Below are 27,016 nucleotides of genomic sequence, written 5' to 3' on the forward strand. Positions count from 1 at the left end.
AGCAGCAAAACTACAGTTATGAAGTAGCAACAAAAATAATGTCATGGTTGGGGATCACCGCAGCATGAGGACCGGTGTTAAAGGGTCCCGCACTAGAAACATCGAGAACCACTGCTCTAATTAAAGAAAGCCTACCCACTTCTTCACTGGAGCCCATGACTGACACAAAGCGACCCATCTTTTCTTGGACGGGCAGCCAGTGACTCTCAGGGGCTGTCCACTCATTCTTATTTTGTTTTGTTTCATTCCCCGCCCCCGTCTCTTCTTCTCTCTGAAAATATATATGTGTACATCAAATTTAAATTATTACTTAAAAAGTCATGATACTCTGGAGATGGCAGATGGCTCAGCCAATAAAAGGTTTGCTCTGCTTGAATTTAATCCCTGAATGTGTACCAAGCATACACACAAACTGCGTGGTGGCGGCACACACCTTAAATCCAAGCATCCAGAGACAGGAAGGTCTTTGAGTTCAAGGTCAGCCTGGGCTACACAGAGATACCCTGTCTCAAAAAACCAAAACCAACCAACCAACCAACCAAACAACCCCCACAAAAAATAACCCAACACAGACACACATACACACACACACACACACACACACACACACACACACACACACACTCACTCACAAATACAAGTACATCTGGATATACACAAACACAAATATGCAACACACACAGAATACTGTAGATCTTTCTTAAGAAGGTGACACTACCACTTTCAGGGTCTCTGTCCTGTCTCTGTTGATGACAACCCAGGCATTTACGAGGCAGACAGCACTGACCCAGTTCACAGTGTCTCTAGAGAGACACGGAAGAGATTCCCCCTGTTCATTAGGGTCGGATTCTCCTGCCGAAGACAGGCACGTGTCATTAGGGTGGCCCCAGCAAACTGTCATCTTTAATTTTGAAAAGGGGGTGCCCAATGGCCACAGAGATGGCGCAGAGGAGAAAAGGGCTAGCAGTTCTTCTAGAGCACCTACATGGTAGCTCACAACTGTCTGTAACTCTAGCTCATGGGGGATCTGATGCTCTCCTCTGGCTTCCACTGGCACCAGGCATGTGCATAGACATACATATAGGCAAACCACCCATACACATAAAGGGAATGCCTAGACCACAGTTGACAGTGGATGGTGAAAACATATTTTGATGGACATGCTGACTGGCTCTGGCCACACTTTTCTCCACAAACTGTCAGAGACCCCAGTCACACTGATGAGACTCTCTTGGTACAGTTACTAGAATCACTGACGTTCTGCTAGCCCTGGATCCCTTCCTGAGTGATGGCAGATCTTCTTATGTGGTACTCAGAATGCATTGGCCTGTTTGATGGGGTTCTTCCTCCTTAGTGCCAAGAAATCAGACATGGCACCCATGGTCAGAATGTTGTATGTACAGGAGGCTTGAGTATAGAGTCCATTCAGTTCTTATCACCGTCAATTTAGCTGTCTAAAAAAAACTTTATTCCAAGTTCGGTGGTAAAGAGGTCAAGATGATATAGGTATTTCACTAATATTCATATTTAAATGTTCTTTACGGTTTTGTTTTTCAAGACAGGGTTTGTTTAGCATTGGCTGTCTTAGAACTCGCTCTGTAGACCAGGCTGGCCTCAACTCAGAGATCCACCTGCTTCTGCCTCCTGAGTGCTGGCATTAAAGACGTGCCCTGCCCCTACCACCTGGCTTGTTCTTTGTGTTTTTTTTTTTTTTTTTTTTTGGTTTTTCGAGACAGGGTTTCTCTGTGTAGCTTTGCGCCTTTCCTGGAACTCACTTGGTAGCCCAGGCTGGCCTCGAACTCACAGAGATCCTCCGGCCTCTGCCTCCCGAGTGCTGGGATTAAAGGCGTGCACCACCACCGCCCGGCTGTTCTTTGTGTTTTTAACTTACATAACAACACAACATTCTCCAATGGCTCTTGTGCCAAATGTAGTAGGTTTAGAGGGTGAGTCACTTTGAATATTCAAACATGCCATTTAAATGTTTAGTTTTCCACCCACTCTGGGTGAGATGCTAAGTTGTCATAATGGACTGATGGGCCTATGTGACTGTGGTCTTTCCTTGTCTACGCTCCCTGTCTGCCATCTACAAACTGAGGTCATCTCTACTCTTCTGTCCTCTGAGACACTAGCCTTCTTGCTGTCCCAAAGCATTTGTTAAAAATACATGTGAATGGGGGCAAGTGAGAGGGCTTACTAGGTTTGAATGGTTGCCAAGCCTGATGACCTGAGTTCAAGTTGCATCTCTGGAATTCCTCATAGAAGGAGAGAACCGACTCCCAAAAGCCTTCTGATGTCCACACGTGTGCTGGGGCAAGTATCTTGCACTCACGCATACATCACATGCACAGTAATAATAAATTATATTTTAATGCATGTACAGCCAAGAAGAGTCACATTGTACTCACAGAGATGGGCTCTTTCATTCCCAGGATGCCCAGACAAAAATGGCATCATGCAAAGACATGCCTAGAGACAGGCAACTTGAGAAATTCTTTCCAGCTAGCAGTAAGAAATGGTGGGAAGTGCTCGGTGCACAGTGCTCGCTATTATTATCTCATGCACATCACAGGTGCTCAGGAAATATTTGAAATCTTTGGTAAATAAGGGATTGGAAAAGGAAAGTGAGAAACAAGAGAGGGCTGGCTGTCATACTCGTGAAACTGGACAGATGTATTTGTGTAAGAAGAGGTGACAGAAGCCAGGCATGGACACCTGTGCTTGGAATCCCAGTGTTAGGTGGCAGGGAAAGGTGGATCCTGGGAATTTGCTGGCCAGCCAGTCTAGCTGAAAGGGCAAGCTTCACATTTAGGGTGAGACCCCTTCTCAGAAACGAAATAAGGTGGGGAGCAGATAGAAAAGATCCCTGACATTCTCCTTGGCCTCCACACATGTACACATATGCATGCCCGCCCATGAGCAGGCATACACCACACACGAACACACCTCCCAAATACACGCATGGGGGAGAAGTGACGGGCTCAGGAGGAAGGCTCTGACTGGCATTTCTGAGGTATTCATCCAAGATTTTTTTAATATCACCGTGCGCCTTCTGTGTGGCATGACTCAATCACAGAATGAAACCCTCACTTTCTCTTCCACACCTTAAGATCAGTGGCTCTCCAGCTGTCAACCCTAGGCTTCCTTTGCACTGAGCACAGTCTTCCTCAGGGATACCTCCACTCACAGCTACAGCCTCTGCCCCACTCAATGACTGTTTGCTTGCAAAGAACGTTTGCTAATTTACTAGGTGTTGAAGAGTCTTTTAATATTGTCATGACTAGCTGCTTATAATACTTACTACTACTCAAGGGGCTAGTTCCATGGTAGTGTACTTGCCTAGCATGTATAAGGCACTAGGTTTGATTCCCAGCACTCCAAAATAAATAGATAAATGAATAAGTAAAAGAATGTTATTAGGTAATATGATTCATAAAGATCCATAGAATACTGAAAAATATTTTTATAAATAGCCTTTTAAATAAAAAATTACATTTATTTATTTACTTATTTAGTGGTGTGTGTGTGTGTGTGTGTGTGTGTGTGTGTGTGTGTGTGTGTGTGTATTTGCTAACACTGTGTACAGGGCAGTGAGCTGCTCTTACCTCAAATCTACCCCTGATTCTATTCAGAACTAATCCATGTATGTACAGGAATGTTTGTATGCACAACATGACATGTAACGGGCATTTATGTCTTTGAAATGGGGTTTTACATGCTGAAAACTCAGCATGCAACTCACTATAGAGTGCAGGCTGCCCTTGAACGTGTGGCAACCCTCCTGCCTCAGTTTACCAAGTGTTGAGATTACATGCTGAGCTCAGCATTGTTTCCTCGTAATAAACTGATACATATTAGGAAAGAATGGTGTAGTAGAGCACATCTTTAATCCCAGCATTTGGGAAGGAGAGGCAGGTGGATCTCTGTGAGTTTGAGGCCAGCCTGGTTTACACAGTGAGTTTCAGGCAGTCAGAGCAACACAGAGAGACCCTTTTTCAAATGTTCAGAGAAAAGAGATACACATGAAATTCTATCTTTTATGGTAACACCGAATACCCATTTTCTTATCTGTGCTTGTCCTGTGGCATTGTATGATACTAGTCAGCATTTCACGTCTTTTTGGAAGCAGTATTTTACCAGAGGGGAAGGAAGGAAAATAGAGAGAGGAAATTAAAAAGAGGAGAAATCATGGGTCAATGCACAGACAATAAGGGATTCATAAAGCGAACAATTGAATATTCCTGTATCGCTCTTTTATGAATCACACAGAATAAACTTCAATTGCCACCAAGTTTTCCTTTTTTCTGTCTTTCTTTTTCTTTTTAAAGTCACTCACAAAACCTACAGCATTTGCACACTTCTCCCAAAGCAGATTTGTGACAGGATTCCCGGTAATAATATAGAATATTGACATGCAGCCAAAGAAAAACTCGGGCCAATAAAGTTGAGAGTGTCTGAAATGCCATGACCAGAGATTGGCCCTTGAACTGAAGTGCCGTCTATGGCTGACAGGGTCAGGGCAGCTTCCTGTCCAGGCCATGGCTGCAGCTTTTCTGCTAAGGTCCGTCACTCCAGGGCACTTGGTAGGGCTCCTTCCTTGCTGAATGGGAAAGGAGATGTACCTTTGTCTGTGCATCCACATGGGCCCCTTGGTTGACGAGAACTTCAGCCACATTCACTCTGTCTTCTTGCGCAGCCAGATGGAGCGGGGTGAGGCCGTTCTGCAAGAGATTTCAAGGGTGTGGTTGTCAGTTATAAAGAGGGGGTGAGTGCATGCATGTGGCTGGGTTTGAGATTTGGCATGAGAATTCTAGGAGAGTAGCCTAGAAAAAGTATCTACAGAGGAAGGATATTGACCACTGTGTTTATGAATCCCATGTCAGCAATGCAGACCATAGGCTTCATAAAAAATTATCAGGGTACCCCAGAGTGGCAGAGGATGCTCCCCACAGACTCAATATTGCTCAGGACTGTGACATTGATCTATCTGGGGCACCCTTTCTTTTCATTCACTTCTTTGTAGTGGTATTTTTAAAGCAAAGATAAGTGAGCATACTGCCTTCCTCCAATGTATGTGGATGCTCACCACTACACATCAGAGACTCTTAAAAACAAAACCACACTGGAGTTTTTAACACATGATCGGTGGTGTTAACATCAGCAAAACGTCAATGGTAATTATTAAAATACTGTATTATTCCATAAGGTATGGTGTTACGCGATGGTAATGTTCTTGCTCTATTAATGAACTTGTGTGAGTCGGTTCTTTCCTTCCACCGTGTAGGTTCCGGGATCGAACTCAGGTCATCAGGCTTGTCAACACATGTCTTACCCTGCTGAGCCATCTTGCCAGTCTTGCAAATTATCTGACTCCAAAATTTCGATCAACTTTTAGACTTTTCTGAGGACTTAATTTCTATTGTATTGTAGAAGAACAAGAAGAGAGTTACCTTATTGCTCAGGTTCACGTTTGCGTTTCGACTGAGGAGCAGTGATACCATGTCCACATGGCCTTCCTGAGCTGCAAGATGGACGGAGGCAATCCCTTGCCGGGTAACCGCATTCGCATCAGCACCATACTCCAGCAGAGAAGTCGCAATGTCCATCTGGTTCTTCTTGGCAGCAATGTGCAGCGGTGTATAACCATTCTGTCAAAACCAACCACTTGTCATGTCTACTACCAACCAAGAAAAAAAAAATGCACACGGTCCATTTTCAAACACTATGCTTCCCTGTCTAGTGGCTCTCTCCAACTGCATGAAAAACTCTGACCAAGTAAAGGAATGGTGATAAACGAAACAGTATCATGAGTGCAGTTTTGAGTAGGGAAAACTGCAATTTAAAATAACGGAGTTGGCACACTATTAGTTTTTGGAAAAGGAAATCTACAGTAGTAGGTGCTCAATAAATATTACTGTGTTTCAACTGGGGTTAGAGGAGCAAGCCATAGGCTACCATGGGGACATGCGCAGATCCATTCAAAGTTCCGTTCTTCAAATCAGCTTAGTGTCTAGTATGGTTTGAAGGGTGTCCTTTGGCTTCATGTGGTGGAAACTCTGAACTCAATGCAATGGTTCTGGGAGGTGGAACCTGTGAAAGGTGGTGAGGCTGCAGGATGCCCTTGAAGCTGAGATGGAGAAAGGGGGGCTATGGGGGGGTGTGGTTTGTCAAGGGTGTGGGCTATGGGGGTGAGCGGTTTATGGAGGGGGGCAGGCTGTAGAGAGACTAATCTCAGAAGATGAGTTTAGCTCCCTGCCACTCTCTCTGCCCTTCCACTCTGTGCCGTGGAATGACCCAGCAACAAGCCCCGTGCCGGATGGATGAGAACGCCCCAGTCTTGGCCTTTCCAGCCTCCAGGACAGTGAGAAATCCCTGCTCCTTATCAGTGTGATGCCAGAGCCGCCCCCAAAGAACGAAGACACCGTGTACTGCCCTCAAACTTGCAATCTTTAATCTTCACGGGAGTTGTTTTTTCTCATTGATTTCGGGTGGTCTGTCTGTCTAAACTTGATAGTCAGACCTGCCACCCTGCGGGTGTCCAGAGATGTTATCGTTTCAGGGTTCCCTGGCTTGCCTCACTCTCCCAAGAACGCTTTCCCGCAGCCTGTCTATGAAGATGGCGTGTAGCAGTTGGAAATTCAACTCAAGGGCCACACCCTCAGTGAAGCAGGCTGCCTCTTTTCCGCGATCAATTCCCAACACTCAGAAACCACTGTCTTTAACCCCAGAACTGGACATTTAGTGGCGTGCTCTTATTTACATATTTATTACTTCTTACTGTAGTCTGAAGCTATTGAGGGAACCGGCTGTGGTGCCCTTACAGCACAATGTTTCAATGTAATAGGCACAAGTAGATTACATGAAGAGAGGAGCCTTCAGAGTCAGAATCAGATGTACTAACGCTGTCAGAATACTTGGCTGTTCTTCCCTCAGTTGGCCCCGGATGCTCAGCTGTAGACAAAGTTCCCTGTTGATCAGTTGGGCCTCAGGAGCCTTGAGTGTCTGACCTGAGAAAGTGTCTTCTGGGGCTTTGCCATGCACAAGAAGTGCAAGGTTGTGCTAGGATACGGACATGAACTTGACCATAGCAAGTGGAAGTGCAGAGTGGACATGTCACCTCTAGAGTCCTCAGACAGGCTGAGCCAGGGCAGGAGGAGGTTTTATATTCCTATTTTTAGTCTTGACCTATGCCATGTGGAAACACCAGCTACCCTGAGAAACATTTGGCCCTCTGACCAAATGCTCCGACACACCCTTCAGAGACCTATGCCTCCGCAGCCCAGCAGAGCACTGGACTGTGTCCAAGGCCACAGTGTAAGACATGAGGGCGGGAGACAGCTAGCTACCTTCCATCCCTCCACAAAAGAGAAAACTCACAAAACAGCACTAACAGAAGAAGCAGGATCAGTCAATATGCCTAACACTAACAGTACGGGCGGTAAAGGCATGTTCTTATCAGCTATCGTCTGTGGCTTTACTTTTACAAGGGACAGAACATTCAGCTGAGCTGGGTGTGGTGTTGCATGCCTACAATTCCAGCATTTGGGAAGCTGAGTCCAGCCTAAGCTACATGGTGAGATCCTGTCTCAAAAACAAACAAACAAACAAACAGCATCCATAAGAGAGGAAAGAAAAGATCATGAATCAGTCACTTTCCAGCTCCAGCTAGTGTAGTATAGTTTGCTATCCTTTCAGACGTGACGATCTTGCTATCTTCTAACACAACCCACAAATTCCAGGTCCTAAGAAACAATTCTCCAAAGAGCTCTAGCAATTCTGTGTAACGTGTGCCAGGTCTAGACAAGACACACTTTTGTTTGCTTGTTTTTCGAGACAGGGTTTCTCTGTGTAGCCCTGGCTGTCCTGGAACTTGCTCTGTAGACCAGGCTGGCCCCTGTCTCCCGAGTGCTGGAATTAAAGGTGTATGCCACCATTGCCTGGTTGATACATGCTATTCTTTATGGTTCTCAACCTTCCCAATGCTGGGACCCTTTAATACAGTCCCTCATGTTGTGGTGACCCCCAACCATACAATTACTTTCGCTGCTACTTCGTAACTGCGATTTTGGTACTGTTATGAATTTTAATGTAAATATCTGTGTTTTCAGACGGTCTTAGGTGACCATGTGAAAGGGTCATTCAGCACTCCCTCCTACTCCCCCCAAAAGGGGTCATGACCCACAGATAAAGAACCACTTCTTCAGAGGCTCATCCTGGCTCTTTCTGAGGTACAAATGACAGTCTAAGGTAAGAAAACCAAGATCTCAGACACTCTCAGGAAATACTTTGAGTCAGAGGCAAAGAATTTATCCAGAGACTCACAATACAATTCTGAGTTTCCTAAGCTAAATTTTCAAGAAAGCAAAATGATACTTGATTCCTATACTCAAGGAAGATGTATCAGTTTGATAAACCAATCAGGGAGAGTCAATTATCTTTTCAAATAGAATAATCTTTTCAAAGATTTTTTTTTGAAAAAGATTTTAGTTATGTGTATGTGTGAGGGAAGGTACCCACATAGACCAGAGGATGTCTTAGGATCTGCTGGTGCTTGAGTTACAAGGGGTTGTGAGCTTCCTGCTGTGGGTGCTGGGACCCATACTCTGGCCTCTGCAAGAGCAGCGTGCTTTTAACCATTGAGGTATCTCTCCAGCCCAATCATAGGACAATCTTAAATCTTTTCCTTCTCACACTATTTTTATTTTATTTCTCACATATTTATTTTTATTTTACGTGTATCAGTGTTTTCTAGCATGTATGTATGTGTACCATGTGCATGCCTGGTGCCCTCACAGGCCAGAAGGGGGCATCAATCCCTGAAACCAGTTATGGATGGCTGTTAGCTGCCATGTGGGTGCTGGGAGTTGAACCCAGGTCCTCAGCAAGAGAACAAAGTGTTCCAGACTGCTAAGCCATCTCTAGTTCTACCTCCCCATATTCTTGCTGAAGACAAAATATCTGTCATGTGAACCTACGCACATCACACTAAAAACAGTTATCAAAAACAATGGATGGTATTTACAATCCAATTGACATTGTCCCCGCCCCCAAAGCCTGTACACACACACACACACACACACACACACACACACACACACACACACACTGATATATATAGTAAGGAGGATGCTTCACACTTAACAGAAGCATGACCAGTTAGTCCAGGCTCAGTGTTACTTTCTAATCAGCATCTTGAGTTTGCCAGTAACCAAACCAAGCTCCTTTCTAGCAAAGCACCCTGTCTCTGGGGAAAAAAAATCTGGTGAAAATGGATCTTAGTATTCCATTATCCCTGAGCATATGTACTTTTTAGCAACCCAGTCACCTAAAGTCATACATCATTATTCTAGGATGTGTGTTTCTGTGCTGGCGATTTTGAAACGGGGTAAAGAAGAAGGGTGTCCCTAGAGGGTGCAGCTGTAGGACTAATGGCATCCTCTGAAGCTCTGTTGACTGGAATTCAGGAACTGAACTTCCAGGAGCAAAAACAGTAGAGGATGTCTGCATTCTTTTTACTGAAAGAAAACTCTGTCCAGTTGAAAACTACATTTCCCAGCATCTCTTGCGCTTAAAAGTGGCCAATGAGGTATCAAGAGCAGAGGTGGGTGGAGCTTCTGGGGAAGTTGGGCTCTCAGTGGACTTGCTACTTTAAAGAGGCACAAGCTCTATGCTTGCTGTCTGGGGCGGGGGAGGCTGGAGAAAGAGTTCAGCTATTCAAACCAATGTATGGAGGATTGTTCCCATAGCAGATAAAGCCAGCCTGTAACTGAGATAACTGGTCTGCTCAGGATCAAAGTGTATGAAGTCCCTGGCTGGAACCACTGTTCTGAAGATGGTGTTACCAGGACATCAGGACCCAAGCGCTGGCTTAGGCAATGTGCCACAATACTGAGGATCCACATCCCATTAGAAAAGTTGGTGCTTAATTGACTGTGGCCTCAGGCTAAGGAGACATAACAAAAGTTATTACTTACTGGGCCTGCTCTTTAACTCCTGTTCAATGATACTTTTTTTTTTTTTTAAGGTTTATATATTTATTATGGATACAATATTCCTCCTGCATGTTGCCTGCAGGCCAGAAGAGGGCACCAGATCTCATTATCGATGGTTGTGAGCCACCATGTGGTTGCTGGGAATTGAACTCAGGACCTCTGGAAGCGCAGGCACTGCTCTTAACCTCTGAGCCACCTCACCAGCCCTCAATGATACTTTGTAAATTTGGAAACATTCATCCTAAATTTTGTTTGATAGATGCAAGGCTGGATACTGACTGCCTGTTTATTTATTTAATTTATTGAAATAGGGTCTCAGGTAGTCCAGGCTTGTACCCAAGGGGAGGGGAACCTTGAACTCATCCTCCTGCCTCCATCTCCAGAGTGATGGGATTACGGGTGTACACTACTGCACTTGGTTTATGTAGTGCTTGATACTGAATCCAGGATTGTGTGCGTGCTAGGCAAGAACTCTACCACAGAGCCACACCCTGAGTCTCTGACCTGTTTGTTTATGAACGTAAAAATGGACCAGCCTCACCGGGCGGTGGTGGTGCACGCCTTTAATCCCAGCACTCGGGAGGCAGAGGCAGGCAGATTTCTGTGAGTTCGAGGCCAGCCGGGTCTACCGGGCAAACTCCAGGACAGGCTCCAAAGCTACACATGGAAACCCTGCCTCGAAAAACAAACACAAACAAACAAACAAAAAATGAACCAGACTCATTTTTTCATACATAATCATTCCATAACTACTGTTATGTCTAGCTTGATTGACACTGAGGTGCCAGCATTCTTACATCCATGTAAGAACAACTAGATTACCTATTCACTGTGCACTCATTGCCTACCAAGACTCTGGGACTACTTAGAAACACAACCCTGTGGGCCTGGAGAGATGGCTCAGTGATTAAAAGCACTGAGTGCTCTTCCAGAGGACCTGGGTTCAATTCCCAGCACCCACATGGCAGCTCACGACTGTCTGTAGCTCCAGTTCCGGGGGGCGGGGGGGGCCCGACACCCATGGCCAAACACCAATGCACATAAAATATAAACAAACAAATAAATGAATGAATGAATAAATAAATAGCAGACAGGTATGGTGGCCAAGCCTTTAGAAGACAAGCAAATGAACACAGACCTATGAGCACAAGGACACTGTCTTAGTTACTTTTCTATTGCTGTGAAGAGACATCACGGCCAAGGCAACTTAGAATAGAAATCATTTAGTTGGGACCTTGCTTACAGGTTCAGCAGGTTAGAGACCATGGTTATCCTAGCGGGTGGGGGGGGGGGGAGGAGAATGGCATCGGGCCGGCAGATAGACTTGTCACCGGAGCAGTAGCTAAGAGCTTCCATCTTATCAGAAAGTTGAAGGCAGAGAGAGAGAGAGAGAGAGAGAGAGAGAGAGAGAGAGAGAGAGAGAGAGAGAGAGAAGAGAGACACTGGTCCTGCATGGACTTTTGAAACTTCAAAGCCTACCTCCAGTGATACACCTCCTCCACACTGAGGCCACACCTCCTAATCTGTCCCAAAACAATTCCACCAACCAGGAACCAAGCATTTAAATATATGAGCCTATGGAGCTATTCTCATTCAGTCTACTACAGATATTAACATCCAACAAAGTGAAAATTGATGGATATTAATTTCCACTACCATTGTGGTGGTTTGAAAGAAAATGGTCCCAAAGGGAGTGGCACTATTAGGTGTGGCCTTGTTGGAGTTGGAGGAAGTGTGTCATGGTGGGGATAGTCTTTGAGCTCTCCTATGCTCCCCCTATACCCAGTGTCACAATTCACTGCCTGATCTGCAGTTAAAGATCAAGATGTAGAACTTTCAGCTCCTTCTCCTGCACCATGTCTGCCTGCATGCTACCATGCTCCCTGCCATGATGATAATGGACTAAACCTCTGAAACTGTAAGCCACCAAAATTAAATGCTTTCCTTTATAAAAGTTGCTATGGTTATGGTGTCTCTTCACAGGAATTGAAACCCTAACTAAGACAACCATGTAGTAAAATATACACTAGACTTTCCTATTTCAAGTGTTTTTTTTTTTTTTTTTTTTTTGGTTTTTTTTTTTTTGGTTTTCCGAGACAGGGTTTCTCTGTGTAGCTTTGCGCCTTTTCCTGGAACTCACTTGGTAGCCCAGGCTGGCCTCGAACTCACAGAGATCCGCCTGGCTCTGCCTCCCGAGTGCTGGGATTAAAGGCATGCGCCACCACCGCCCGGCTTCAAGTGTTTTTTTAAGGGTGATGGTCAACAGCATGAAGTCAGCCACACGTTGCCCAAATGTCACCATCTCCCATAGCTGCCAACTCCTACTCTTCCTCAGCTGAACTCTGTGCCCATTAACCTAGTTCTCCGCTTCTCTCCACCCCTAACCCTTTCTTTACCCATCTCTGAAGATGATGCCATCATTCTAAGTGGGTAGTGCATGTTTGTCTGTGATTGGCTGATGACGGTCAGCATACAGCCTTAAGCGTCTTCCATGCAGGTGTGTGTCAGAATCTCTCTTCTTAAAATGCAATAGGACTGACAGACTCAGAAAGACAGATATCCCAAGATCAATATGAAGGGGACAGAGGATAAGAAAGAGTCGTGGGCAAGTGACTCTGGCCAAAGTTCTTATATACATGCATAGAAATTTCATAATTGTTACAAGCACAGGCTTGTACCTTTAGGACAGATTCCACAGCCTGAATCAGGCCACACCTCTCTGCAGCTCTTTCTGGGACAGAGTTAAGAAGGTGTTGGTGCTGTGGACTAATTGCTGCCCACGCCTGATTTATGACCCTACCCAGTGCCTGCTCCTCTCTGTGCCTTGTCATATACATGGTGCCGAGCTAAATCACAGGATGGGAAACTTCCTGTTGCCCCAAAAAGGTTACAAACAGTCAGATGTTTCCTTCGCTCTTGGGATTGCTCTGGAGGCTCTGACTGGAGATTTGTTAAGAAATCTCTCTGAAGAAGCTACCCTGGCTTCCCTTCATCATCCCTCTCATGACTGCGTTCTCTCTCTCTCTCTCTCTCTCTCTCTCTCTCTCTCTCTCTCGCCCTATCCCTATCTTTTTCATTTTTTGTTTTTATTTTTGTGTTGTTTTGTTTTTCAAGACAGGATTTCTCTGTGTAGCTCTGGCTGTCCTAGAACTCGCTCAGTAGACCAGGCTGGGATTAAAGGCATGCACCACCACTGCCTGGCCATTCTCTGTCTTAGTGAAGCTTCCTTCCAGGTTTTAAAAAGATCCTCTCCTTGCCTTTTAAGACCCCATCATGTTCAGCTCTCCACGTAGTATCCCGTCCCTCCCACCTCAGGGCCCAATCATTCTTGTCCTCTAATAAACGTCATTGCCTTGAAGGGAACTATGGGTCCCTGGTCAGCTCCCTTTCTATATCAACTTCTTCTGTTTTTCAGGCATGACAGCACCAACACTGGTTATTTTGTATAATTTATGTATAAAAAATTGCAATAAAGCTGGGTGGTGGTGGCGCACGCCTTTAATCCAAGCACTTGGCAGGCAGAGGCAGGTGGATCTCTGTGAGTTTGAGGCCAGTTTGGTCTACAGAGTGAGTCCCAGGACAGCCAGGACTACACAGAGAAACCCTGTCTCGAAAAACAAAAACAAAAACAAAAAAATTGCAATAAAAAAGCCTACCTTTCCTTTTCAAGGCTGAACAACCCGCCATGAATGCATACAGCTTACGTTTTCTATAATCATGCATACATTGATAGATACTGGATGGCTTCACTCTTTGGGGCTGTCCTGACTAGTGGTTCTTTCTATTCCTGAATTTTTTTCTTCTAAAGTCTTTTCTTCTAGAAGTTTTTGTTTGTTTGTTTGTTTGGGTTTTTTTGTTTTTGTTTTTTGTTTTGTTTTTTGGTTAGAACATGGTCCAAGAATGGAGTCCTGTGAGGGGAATTCTGAGTGCATCTGAGAAAACTCCAAGAAAACAAAAGTCTGGTGACCTCAGTTTCTCCAGAAACATGGAATTGTTCTTGGAATGTGCTTTCATGTCCCTCCCAGGTGTAGCAAATAGGAGTGTGTTTGCTTTAGATTATTCATTACAACCGGCTATTGTTACTACTTTATATGCCTCTATGGAAAAATGTGTTCTTGCCATATGAGGCTTGTCCAACACATGGGGCTTATCCTTGTGATACTCATGTGACTCTTAGCCCTCAAAGAATAAATCGTCTGAGGCGCTGCATAGAATTGGCTCTTGCATGCAATTTAGTCTGCCTCACTTTTAGCTTCCGCTCTCCCAGGTTCACATTGCCAACTAAAGCAGTAAACAGTGCTGTTGTTGTTGTTGTTGTTGTCTGTCAAAGGCTTAGGTGTGACAGCTTTCCTCACAACAGAGCCAATGCCAAGGTGGACACTCTGAGTTAAAGTATTTAGAATTTGATTTTTGAGCATATTTCACTGAGTAGAACAAATGAATTAAGAATGCAGAAGGGAGGTTCTGAGGACAAACCTGCACCCTTGGGTGAGGAGAGATAATGTCACGTAAAGACATTGGGTGCCAAACCTATGACTCCGGAACCTTCACGGTAGGAAGAGAAAACCAACTCCTGCAAGTTTTCCCCTGACTACCACATGTGTATACACACACACACACACACACACACACACACACACACACACAAAATAAATAATCAACAACAATAACAAAAACCCATCACAATAGCAACATCCTCTCTAATGGAAGAAATATCCAGAACCTTCTCTCTTACAATATTGCCACCTAGAACAGACCAGGCTCATTGACCTGAGATGTGATAGGCATAAAAATGAAGAACACTCAAGGCATGGCTCAAAAGCATTAGGGACCCAGAGGGTCCTTCAACCAATTAAACACATTAAAAGAATTAAAAAAAAAAAGTTTCAGAATCTGGTTTGTACTGGTTCAGCATCATGTCACAGCCACCCAGTCAGTGACCAAACACAACCTTAGCCAGCAGCACTCTATGAATGCATCCTTAAGGAAGCTGCATTATGGCCTGCCGGGTCAGATTACCGAGTTAACACAATTGCAGAATACACTACACTTGGTGTTTTCTTCCCAGAAGTCTAAGATATCTACTGGTCAAAAACCCCCTAACAAGACAACTAACAGTCCCCTCAACAGTAATAAAAACCCGCACAGAAACTCTTTATGCTGTTCTGTGAAACACCAAGCACACTCAGGCAGTGTTTTTCTGGCCAGGAAAATGCAATGTGTGTTTTTATAAATTTTTATAAATCAAAACTTGTGTGTGTGTGTGTATGTGTGTGTGCGTGCGCGTGTGCATGTGCCAGAGACTGATGTTGGATATCTTCCTCAATTGCTTTTCCACTTTATTCTTTTGAACCAGGGTCTCTCACTGACTCTGCAGCCTGATGATTGGATTAGATGTGCTACCAGCAAACCCCACCAGTCCTTCAGTCTGTCTCCACAGCTCTGGGACTGCAGGTTGTGTGCCTCCATGCCCGACTTCTTACATGGGTGCTGGGGATCTGGACTCAGGTACCTAAGAGCATGTAGTAAGCACTTTATCAAACTCAGACATCTCCTCGCTCTCACAAGTCAGAGTCTCTTATTCCCTTAGGTTCTGCTTATGTTTTCAAGCTGGCTGAGGAGTATTCCAGCTCTCTTCCTACCCCATGTTCCAGAATGTCCTGGGTAGCCCAAAGAAATCAACTGATACGTATTTATTGAGCATCTACCACATGAGGTGACTACATAGTGCAAGGCATATAGATTCCTGGCAAGTCTGTCTGCAAATTTTATAAGCCAGGTCTAAACAACGAGGACGCTACAGAATTAGCAAGAGGGGATCCTTGTATAGAGACAGATGGATGATGCACACTCAGTTCTTAGGCTGTGAATTACAAGTACCTTTGCGGCTGCGTGAGGTGAGGCTCCCTGGTCCAAAAGCAGAAGGGCCACTTTCTGATTATCATAATGCGCTGCTACGTGCAGTGGAGTTAGCCCGCTCTGAAAACACGTGCAGAGACAACAACCAGGGTCAAAAGGGTCTTAGTAGGAGATTCCTAGATGTAGGAAATGGGATTAGAGTGCATACGACAGACAACAGCATTCACATTCAGGTTCCATTGTATGTGGACCCGGCGTTCACCGGATCCCAAGTATAGTCTTCACCCTAGTGAGACTTCAATATGGCTTAGGTACCATCAAAGCGGCTGGGAGGGTGGGTGGGGTTATTATCGAGTGTTGGTTTGTTAGTGTGGAAGTGGCCTGCTACGGGGCGGCTGATGATGTCATCATACCTTCCCAGCAGCATCCGGAGACGCACTCTTCTGAAGCAGGAGATTGGCTACTTCAAGCTTTCCATATTTCGCAGCCACGTGGAGAGGAGTGAATCCCTTCTGAGGAAGGAAACGGAAAAAAACATCATGAATGGAGGTGACACTGGGCAGGACATCCTGGGGCTGATGGCTTATTCTAGCGATGAAGATGAGTTCTGTGTATGTGTAAAGACCCGGATAGCACATAACAACTGAAGACTGCTCTAATCCATAGGGACAAGCAGAATAGACCTAATGGGTGTGTCTAACCTGCAACCTATGGGACCATAGGTGTCTCAAGATAGCTGTGATTGTGGCCTAGCACAGTTATAGACCACAGGGTTGTGTAACAGTATCAAAAGCTTGGATACTTCTAAAGACAAAGAGAATATTTTCCCCTCTGCTGACTGAACCATGCCATTCACTGATGTGGGGACTCATCAGGTGTGTTTGATAAGCCTGATCTGGTAATTATTCCAGTGCTCTTTGGGGATGTCATACTATGGGAAAAAAGGCTTGCACAGGCCCCACTTTAGGCCCATGTTGGTGTGCATAGGAAACCCCATATTAAGTCTGGAACCTTTTGTGGGCTTACATCAGCAGAGGGCACGTCCCTTTCCCCTTTCCCTGCTTCCCCACAACGTCTTCATGTATGCTCCTGCCTCCAGGAGCAGTTAGAAGTCTTTTCCTCTTTGCTCCCTGAGGTGGAATGAGTAAGGACATGTGCAAGAGTTGGACACTCCCAGTTCCTGGCTGTTCTCTCATGATTCCAGACCCCGCAAGGACCTAGACATCAACTAGTCAGTCAACACACAACATTAGAGAGGATTTCATCAGAGATGGGAACATGACCAACATAGACCATCTCATAAGACTACTGCTAATCAGAGCCAGTGGACAGCTGGGATGGAGAAGGGCCAGGGGTGCCATTATTTTGTTACACATTCTAAAGGACATCCAGGAACCTGTGATGTGTGACTCAACTCTCCTAAAGAGCCCAGGGAATCATGAGAGATGAAGTTTGGGGTAGTCACTATTTCTTCAGGTGTTTCTCCTGTAAGTATTTATAATCATGGTTGTATCAATTATACACTAGTCCCTCTATAACCAGAAAAGAGACTATAGCACCCATCCCTCTCCTCTCAGGACATGTCAGAGACCAGTTTTCCTTCTGTTACACTTGTTACATGCAGTTCTCATAAACATCATCTGAATAAACAAAACAGATCGATTTTGCATTCTGTGTACAATTACAGCCACGGGAGGATATTACTTGAAGACACCATGATGCCCAACCATAAGTCAAACAACTAGAACAAAACAGAGGCAGCAACAAACAGAAACAAGAGAAACCTCTCCCCATTTGAAAGTTGTATAGAAGCCAGGTGTAACCCCAGCGCTCAGGAGGCAGAGGCAGGTGGATCTCTGAAAGTTTGAGGCCAGCTTCCTTGGTCTATAGCCAGAGCTACACAGAGAAATCCTGTCTCAAAAACAAAACAAAACAAAAACAATAACCAAAACAAAACAAAACAAAGGAAAGGAAGTTGTAAAAAAAAAAAAGCACCAATAGACTGAGTTTGTAGTGTTTTTCATCTCAGCAAAGGAAATCAGCAGGTGGGTTCCAAACTGCCATTTAAACCTCTCAAGTAATTTTCAAACCAAAATGAAACAAACAAAAAAATCCCCTCTGATTCTAGATGTCATTAAGGTATCCTTAGAAGATGACATATTGAGAAACTTAAGAACTAAAGAAAATTCCTCCAACCATGAAGAACTACTTCCCTGCTATTCAAAGCTTCTCTGGCCATGTCCATGACTAGCCTAGAGGTCCCACTGTAGATAGTCCCGGAACCACAGCCATTTGATGTGAGCCTGCAAAGATTCCAGACTTAATAAGGGGTTTCCTATGCACACCAACATGGGCCTAAAGTGGGGCCTGTGCAAGCCTTTCTTCCCATAGTATGACATCCCCAAAGAGCACTGGAATAATTACCAGATCAGGCTTATCAAACACTCCTGATGAGTTCCCACATCAGGGAACTGTTCTCACTGTTCAGGAGACCCCAAGAAGGGTGTGCTTCGGCAGCCAAGTCCTCATACCTTTGTTGTTATGGATAAAGATGCTCCGTGGTCCAGAAGGAACGCAGCGACGTCCTCATGCCCCTCTCGGGCCGAAAGGTGAAGGGGGGTGTACCCAGAAGTTGTTGCGGCATTGGGCGATGCCCCTTGCTGCAACAATTGCTGCACTATATCCGCCTTCCCCAGTCGGGCTGAAATGTGGAGTGGCGTCTGGTCATCCTAAAAGCAAGGTAGAAACAGAAGGTTTATGAGCTCACAAGGCAATGGTGCTGTATGAAAAATGCAGGGGATGGCCGGGCGGTGGTGGCGCACGCCTTTAATCCCAGCACTTGGGAGGCAGAGCCAGGCGGATCTCTGTGAGTTCGAGGCCAGCCTGGTCTACAAAGCGAGTTCCAGGAAAGGCAGAAAGCTACACAGAGAAACCCTGTCTCCAAAAATCAAAAAAAAAAAAAAAAAAAAAAAAATCAGGGGATATTAGCTGCCCCGTGTCTGAGGTACACACAACTCTAATTCAATGGTAAGAGGAATGGCATTTCTCCTTTTCTACAAGATGCAAGAATAGAGGATCTTAAAGGCCCTCAGACTTTCTGTATGAGAGTATGAAAGGCCTGTACATTATCTCTTCACTACCTGCCACAAAACATCGGTTTTAATCTATAGTGACTCTTTTTGGGAATGAGAACAAATCTGAATAAAACTCGCATGCCTGGGAGTTATACTTACTTCTACAAGCCATCTCCACATGACTTAAGTGCTTTATTACCTGATTGGTGCCACCCTTTGCCCACAAGTCCAAAGCTAAGGAAGGCAAAATAGGGCCATGCAGGGGTCCTGCTTCTGGGGTTTGTCCAGTTCTGCATTCTGGCAGCAAGAGTTACATCTGCCTGCAAGGAAGGGCTAACTTATTATAGTTCACCCAAAGGCATGAAGCGTGCACTGAGTCCTGCACCCAAGGGGACTTGAGACAAGTGGGAGAGCCCTCTCTTCCTGATCTGTCCAGATAGGTACCCCTAAATGTCTCATATCATTTCTCCAAGTGAAATAGCCACTGAAACAGAGCAGCTTCTTTAAGCCTCTCTGGCAGGAGAGGCAGAGAGAAGGGTAGAGCAGACATGGGTACTTCTTTGCGTGAAGGTGGCGAACAATGGCAGAGAGACTACACAACCAGTAGGAAGCAGAGGACTTGTGGGTTGGCTGTGAAGTGTCCCCTACAGGCTCACAGGCATCAGCACTTGCTCCTTGGCTGGTGGCACTGTCTGGGGGAAGGTTATGGGACCTTGAGGAACTAGAGCCTCATGGGGGAGAAGTGGGTCACTGAGGTTGGGCCCTGAGGTTTGACGGCCCAGCCCCATTTCCTCTTCATTTTCTGCTTTCCGGACTGCAGGTGTGTGACCAGCTGACCTCCAGCTGCCAGGCTGTGTCTTTTCCATCAATAAGGAATGGCCCCCCCTTGAACCGTATGTCAGAATAAACTATTGCTCCCTTCAATGGCTTCTTTTCAAATACAGCAATGAGGGAAGTAACTAATACAATCAATAAGAGGGGACACCAAGACGGCATGACAAGCAGGAGGCATCCCGGGGACAGAAAAACCAAAGGAGAAGTACACACCCCTCTGTCATGGCTGCTTCAGCCCCAGAACTTTGCTGCCATCCATTTCTCAGGCTTTGCTTGGAGTATTCCACCTGTATTTCTCAGATGTCTGCACAGAAGTCATTACCCTATGTTTTCTTCAAGAACTCTTGACGGTGGGTCACATCCTAACATGAGGTTACTAACTCAATGCAGGGGCCACGGACCCATATTACCAAAAGTTAATTCATAAACCACACACCTATGAAGGGCTTCTGTCAGCGCTTGCCCGTGTCTCTTTTAGAGCTTTATTGCATCTTTGGTTCTGGATATGAAACATGAGCATCTGCACTGCCCGTGTGGCCCCGCCACGCATCGCCCAACAAACACTGCTTAAATACCTTGGTTCAGTTTCCATGCTCTTGTACGATATGAACCACAGCGCTTTTCTCCACACATACAATGTTTCCTGCTCTTACAGAAACATCATCGTTTAATTGCTGAGCGCAAAGACTTTTAACATTTTCCTATTGATATTCCTAAGCATGTGAGTATCACATTAATATATCTATGGATTGGAGTGTGGCAGAGTGTTGGTTTTTAAATTTACTGTTTGAGTTGCTGATTTGAGCTTCACCAACAATCATTAAATGAATTTTGGGCTCAGTTAGGATGGAATGTCTAACAATTTCTGAAATGGCCCTTAACATCTTATAGCATGTATTTATGCAAAATCAAAGTATGGGTGAACTCTGAAAAACTTTGAAGATGTTCTACATCCTGGAATATCAACTATTCAGGCAAGATTTAATTATTTATGAAGAAATAAACTAGCACATCCATCATTATTAGTATGCAGAATCACTTTCAACTTGAGTAAATGCTAAGGTTCTATGTGTATCACAGAGTTGATATAAAGTACATTTATGATTTATGGTTAGTAAAGACTGGTTTTATGTTCTGCTTTATATACCTTTATATCTGGGATAACAAGAAGCAGCATTTAAAAAGTTCTATTCTAGATAAGAAAACACAACACAGAGACATCAATTAACTTGCCCAGTGGAACTCAGCTGCTCAATGGTGGATCAAGATTCAACTTCAGGCAGTCTGCTGAGGAGATTGGTCTTAGCCATCATACCTCCCTCATGACATTCAGAGTATGAACGTCATCTGCAATATCAACTAGACATGCTTTTTCAGCCAACACGCATGAATACAAGACTCTTACTATCAGTAATAGGATACTGCCTCCCTGGTCATCCATTTTACTAAGTTGGAAGCAAAGCTGTGATCTTCTAGACCAGGGTCTTCAAGCTACACTTCAGGATCCCCACCCGGCTGCCACCAAAGGAAAATCAAAAAGTTAAGAAATTATTCAGCTGGGTGTGGTAGTTCAGCCTCCCAAATGCTTGGACTTCTGGTATGAGCCAGTTTTTCTCAGACCTCATGGACGTCTAGGGCATTATGGTCTCATTTTTATAGAAGGGGAAGAAAACCACATCCCTTTTCCTCTTGAGGCGGTGCCAAGTGACATATAAGTCAACCCAAAATGTGGACTCATGTTTACAGGCTGTGATTGTTCTAGAAACTTCCTCCCTAGGATCATCTCAGTATGAAGAGCTCTGGACCTGCCTAGATCCGGTTCCTAACCTCTTAGGGGTTTGTAACATGCCCGGGGCAGTTCCTTATTTTGCGTAGCTGTGCTACACAGCTGAATGGCTATGGCGGCAGATTATTTTTTATTTGATTCTTTATTACTGGAAGGTCTTATGAATAGAACCTGTTTCTGAGAGGCAGTAAGTGTTCACCTGGAGGTTTCCTGAACCCCAGGCTTCTGCCTCCGTTTCAGTTTTAAGGGCCTTACCTTAGCTTTTGCTTCTACCTGAGCTCCGTCTTGTACCAGATACCGCACCACTTCGGCTTGGCCCGACCGAGCCGCCATGTGCAACGCTGTTTCTCCTCTCTGGGGAACAGAAGCCAAAGTCAATGAATGGCGACTTTCAAAATGAAGGCTTTGTTGACATGAAGTTATATGACTGTTTATTACACACACACACACACACACACACACACACACACACACACACACAACAAAGTGCCCTGAGCACTTCCTTGCTGGAGATACAGGAAAATAAACACATAAAATTTTCCCAGGAAGCTGTGCCAGGATGCCAAGGATGTGGTGTAACCTCAAGGAGCCCAGCTGCTGATGCTGTCGGAAGCACAGCTCATGGGTCTACAGCAAGGCTAGAAAGGTAGAAAAGGTACCAACGCTCACAGCATGGGGAAGAGGTTTACACGATGAGGTAGAGCAGGTGAGCAAGCTAACGGGGAGAGGCCCATGCCTACCTAACCTGCACTCACAGTCAAACTGTGCCGGATGCCAGCCTCCCCGTGGCACATCATCCTATTTTCAAAGAACTGGCAGTCTGGATATCAGTGTCAACTTATCAGTTCTTAAATACTGTCTCTTGGGATTAAACATAAACACTGCACAGGGGCACCAAAACCACACTGAGGGTCAGATGTGGCCTGCCTCCAGTGACCTAAAGAGATAAAAATCGGATGTTTCTCTCCTGTCTGCCGGTTTCCAAATAACCGACTCAGGGGCATTTCTTGGTACCGTCATGAGGGGCATTGGCCCACGCCTACCCTACCCTTTCACTCATTAGTCTCTAACTCAGATTATTCATTCAACAAAAATGACAATATGACAGAGAGCATACCCTGACACATAAACAATAATGAAACCCAAACACATTTGCTCACACGAGCAAAACCCACACTGAACTGACTTTGATAAGATAAGCTTTGCTCAACAGGTCATCTATCTGAATGAAGAGACAGGAAGGTGTCCTCACAGAAGACATGCCATGTGCTTAATGGAAGGGAGCTGAGGATGTTGTTTGCTTTGTTACACGCTGTTCTTTATGAAGGAAAATAACGTCTGGATTTAACCCTACACAAGTGCGTGTCTAGGACCTCACGGCACATCCCCTCTGTGATGACTATTGCTTATTTTCACTTCTTTATTGCTTGTGAGTTAAACGGGTGGTCTGACGCCTGCAGTCCATTGTGCTAAAAGGATGATGTTAAATTTGAAAGTCTGTAAAACAATGTCGGATGGCACAGCACGCTCAGGGTGGGCAGTTACTGCTCAGGTAATTTCTCCAAATCATCTCATGGGTTTGATGGTGATGCCCAGTGTGGGGAAACATTGCCTGTTCACTCAGATTTCCATGGGATTGCTACAACATGGTAGATCCCTTCTAAAGCAAATGACTTCGAAGTTACGTGTAATTATGTCTTCACATGTATGATGACACTGTGTGAATCATACCCTCAACGTGCAAGTACTTTGATGGATTCTCTCAGAGAAAACTACAGTACTGCAATTCTGCTCTAGTATCCAGTAGTAATGCTCTTGCAACGTTAATGGACACACTTCTTAAATCTTCACAATTTTTAGTCAAGTGAATATTGACAGGATCTTGCCTTCAAAGTCAAGGAAATCAAAGATGTTTTCAAACTCTATATCTGAAGTAATAAGCTCAATAATTACTAAATAAGTATTACTAAATAATAATGAACTTACTTATAGTAAATATATAAGTACATAAAAGCCACTTTTTCAACGTCTTAAAAACTCACAACTGAACTTCTTTGTTAAGGGTACTTACCACATTGGTGGTGTTTGGGGAGGCTCCATGATGCATTAGCTGTGACACAATATTTACATGTCCCATGAAGGCAGCAACATGGATTGGGGTAAGGCCCGACTAAAGAGGAAGGAAGAAAATGGTGGTTGTTGGCTTATCACGCAAGGGGCTTGATCATGTGCTTGCCTGCCTGTCTTCCTGCTTCCATCCACCTACCTATACATTTACCCACATGTCCACTCATCCATCTCATCCATCTATCCATCCATCTACCCATCTACTCATTCCCTCCATCTATTCATTCATTCATTCATTCATTCATCCACTCACCTACAATCCACACATCCATCTTAACCAGCACAGGAGGCAAATGGAAAGGCAAAAGTCACTGTATGTCACAGATTCTATGAGGTGAAAATATCAGCACAACTGTCGCTTCCCTAAAGTAAGATCTGTGATTATGAAAGACTTAACATCATCTCTATTAAAGAAAGAAACAGTTATTTTATAATTTTGATAGAGACTTAAGAAAAAGACTAAAGAGAAATAAAGTTCCTTACTATAGAACTTTCATTGTCCATATGTGTGTTTGTATGTGGGGCACGGTGATAACATACACATTAGTAAAATGGTGGCTACTAATTCAAATACTATTCTGGACTTGGGATTCCCATGAACTCTGAATAAATGGAGCCCACGATACATAAAGTAGCCAATGCAAACCATCCCTCTAACAAAGAGAAAACCAATGGCAGGCCTCCCGATCATTCGATATGTTAACTCTACAAGCATTGCGGTGAATGAAAGGCTCATGGAGAGCAACAGGATGCTTGCTTCAAACTCGGTGGACATACACACCTCCTCCCCCGAACACTTGTCAGTATACAGCAGAACCGACTGATTCTCGGGGTTTTTCTAGTGAATATGTCCATGGATAAGAAGGTATAAATAGAGAAATTAAGACAAGAATTAAAGTCTCATGACAAGAATCATGAGAAGCACTTCACTTTCCTTGTGCTGCTCATATAACTTTGTTCCATTTTTAATTTTCAGAATTTAATTAGCTTATAACATGAAACTGATACAAATAATATGAATGGAAAAAATTGGCCTCTATTTTTAAAGAGAGAGAAAGTATAGTTAATCTCTCTAGAAATTTGAGATATGTCAAAAATATGTGACAGGGCTGGTTCTGAAGTGCAGTGGTATTGCCTAGCACAGGTAAAGCTGTAGGTTCAAATCTCTCTCTCTCTCTCTCTCTCTCTCTCTCTCTCTCTCTCTCTCTCTCTCTATATATATATATATATATATATATATATATATATATATATATATAATACTAATATATGTGCATGCAATATACATACACACACATATACAATACACATATATACATGTACATATAAAAGTAAATGATGAAAGAAGGTAAAGTCTGCCTGCCCAGCCTCCAAATAGCGAGGGCTTAAGAAGAGGAGGACAGGGGAGTTTTTGTTATAGTTTGGCACCCTTTTCCTGCAACAGGGGAGTCAGGTGTCAGGGAACTGCTCTCTCAAGTTCTCAGGGAGCTGGAGTCTGGCAGAGACTTCTCAGCACTGGCCAGCATCTCTGGATGCTAACACAGCTTCAATCCAATGTTTGTCTCGAAGTCAATTCTGACCTCTAAAGGGTTCCCCTGCGCTGAGATACAGTCACTGTTGTATACAAAAACCACCAGGGTACCTAACACGCAGACACAAGTCTCATGATAGGGCAGATTTGCCCCATTTTTTCTAACCACCGTGTGTTGAGAATTTAGAAGGGTTTTCAAGGCAAGGCAAAAATGCCACATACAAGCAGCGGTTACAGGAGATTTGTGTCCGGTCTCAAGCATTCAACAAGACTTTCTGAACTGTGGGCTTGTGAGGACAGGAAGGCTTGGTCTGAAGGTTCTGGAGTCATGGGAGCCATGGGGTCACAGATATGACAAATGGATAAGAAACAGGCACGTGACTGTCCCAGGGAGAGCACCCAGGGCTAGGCAGGCAGTAAGGGCAGATTTCCTGCGAAAAGTGGCCCAGATAGGCAGGACCAGCCTGGCAAATGAGTGTTACACACAGACCCGCTGTAGGAGAAGAGCCAAGGCTAGAATTTGCAGCTGAGTTCCTTGGAGATGGGAAGCTGGAGAGGTAGAGTGGGGGTGGGGCAGTTCTGGAGAGGGCGACGCAAGCTTCTATCCAAGAAATGACAACGAGATGCCCCTTAGGTGATAAACTGGCCTCCACTAGAGGAATAGTGTGCGCCAGATTGATCTCAGATCACACAAGATTGATCTCAGATTGCACAGTGGAGCCTGCACTTTGACTGCGTGTTCTGAAGTACACTTCTGTCCTGGGGTACACTGACATCATCTACTTACACACTCACTCACACCCGTGCCTGTTCCTACCTCAATCTTGAGAGCCCTCTCAGCAAAGAGGGAAGAATGTGGCTTGTGACGGTAACACGAGCAGAACTAGGTACTTCCCTGAAGGGGACACTCTCCGCTCACTGCTGAAGCTATAGCCTCTTGTCCCCTGAACCCCGCCCAAAACGCCCTCCTCTCACCTCGGTTACAGCTTGTATAGATGCACCGTGCTTCAAAAGGAGTTCCATCACTCTGATCCGGTTCTTTTTGCAGGCGATGTGGAGAGGGGTGAAGCCGTTCTGTAAAGGGACAAACGCAGAGATCTACTTAGCTCCATTCCGCGGAAGTCAGTTCCGCTGTGGGCAGCAAAAGGCATCTAGGGAAATGAGGTGCCCTGCAGACTTCAAAACCACAAGAGGTTAGACACATGGCTCTTCTTTCCTGGGAGGAAAAGGAGCCTGGACCGGTTCCTATTAAGGTTCCCAGGTGGTCCTAAGCGGGAAGTATAAGTTGGTGATAAGTTCCCAGTAGGGAAAGGCAAACTATTCATACACTTCCTTATTTTGGAGTTCACTGTTTCAAATGATTTTTTAAAATCTTTTTTAATTTTTTTTAAAGATTTATTTATTATGTATATAGTATTCTGTCTGCATGTATGCCTGCAGGCCAGAAGAGGGCGCCAGATCTCATTACAGATGATTGTGAGCCACCATGTGGTTGCTGGGATTGAACTCAGGACCTCTGGAAGAACAGTCAGTGCTCTTAACCGCTGAGCCATCTCTCCAGCCCTCTTTTTTAATTTTTTAAAAAATATATACCAATGATTTATTTATTTTTATTTCATGTTCATTAGAGTTTTGCCTGTATGAGGGTGTTGAATCTCCTAGAACTGGAGTTACAGACAGCTGTGAACTGCCATGTGGGTGCCGAGAATTGAACCCGGGTCCTCTGGAAGAGCAGCCAGTGCTCTTAACCACTGAGCCATCTCTCCAGCCCCTTAGTTGGATTCTTGACTCAGAGTCTCATGATGTAGGTAGG

The 27,016-nt window shown here is 44.6% G+C and overlaps 1 protein-coding gene across 23 annotated transcripts in view; it reads right to left on the reverse strand.

Moving 5' to 3' along the window:
- Positions 1–27,016, reverse strand: part of Ank3 (ankyrin 3) — a 483,262-nt gene that overhangs the window by 126,018 nt on the left and 330,228 nt on the right. For all 23 annotated transcript variants that reach the window (XM_052744761.1, XM_052744755.1, XM_052744757.1 and 20 more), the window contains 8 exons: positions 26,179–26,277; positions 23,617–23,715; positions 21,801–21,899; positions 18,383–18,580; positions 16,265–16,363; positions 15,873–15,971; positions 5,451–5,648; positions 4,623–4,721 (listed from right to left, as the gene is read on the reverse strand). In XM_052744761.1, the coding sequence (XP_052600721.1) occupies positions 4,623–4,721; positions 5,451–5,648; positions 15,873–15,971; positions 16,265–16,363; positions 18,383–18,580; positions 21,801–21,899; positions 23,617–23,715; positions 26,179–26,277 (990 nt within the window). The remainder of the gene's footprint in view (positions 1–4,622; positions 4,722–5,450; positions 5,649–15,872; positions 15,972–16,264; positions 16,364–18,382; positions 18,581–21,800; positions 21,900–23,616; positions 23,716–26,178; positions 26,278–27,016) is intronic.

The sequence above is a fragment of the Peromyscus californicus genome, unplaced genomic scaffold (genome assembly GCF_007827085.1).
Source record: "Peromyscus californicus insignis strain IS unplaced genomic scaffold, ASM782708v3 Scaffold_19__1_contigs__length_69161282, whole genome shotgun sequence".
Taxonomy (NCBI): Eukaryota; Metazoa; Chordata; class Mammalia; order Rodentia; family Cricetidae; genus Peromyscus; species Peromyscus californicus.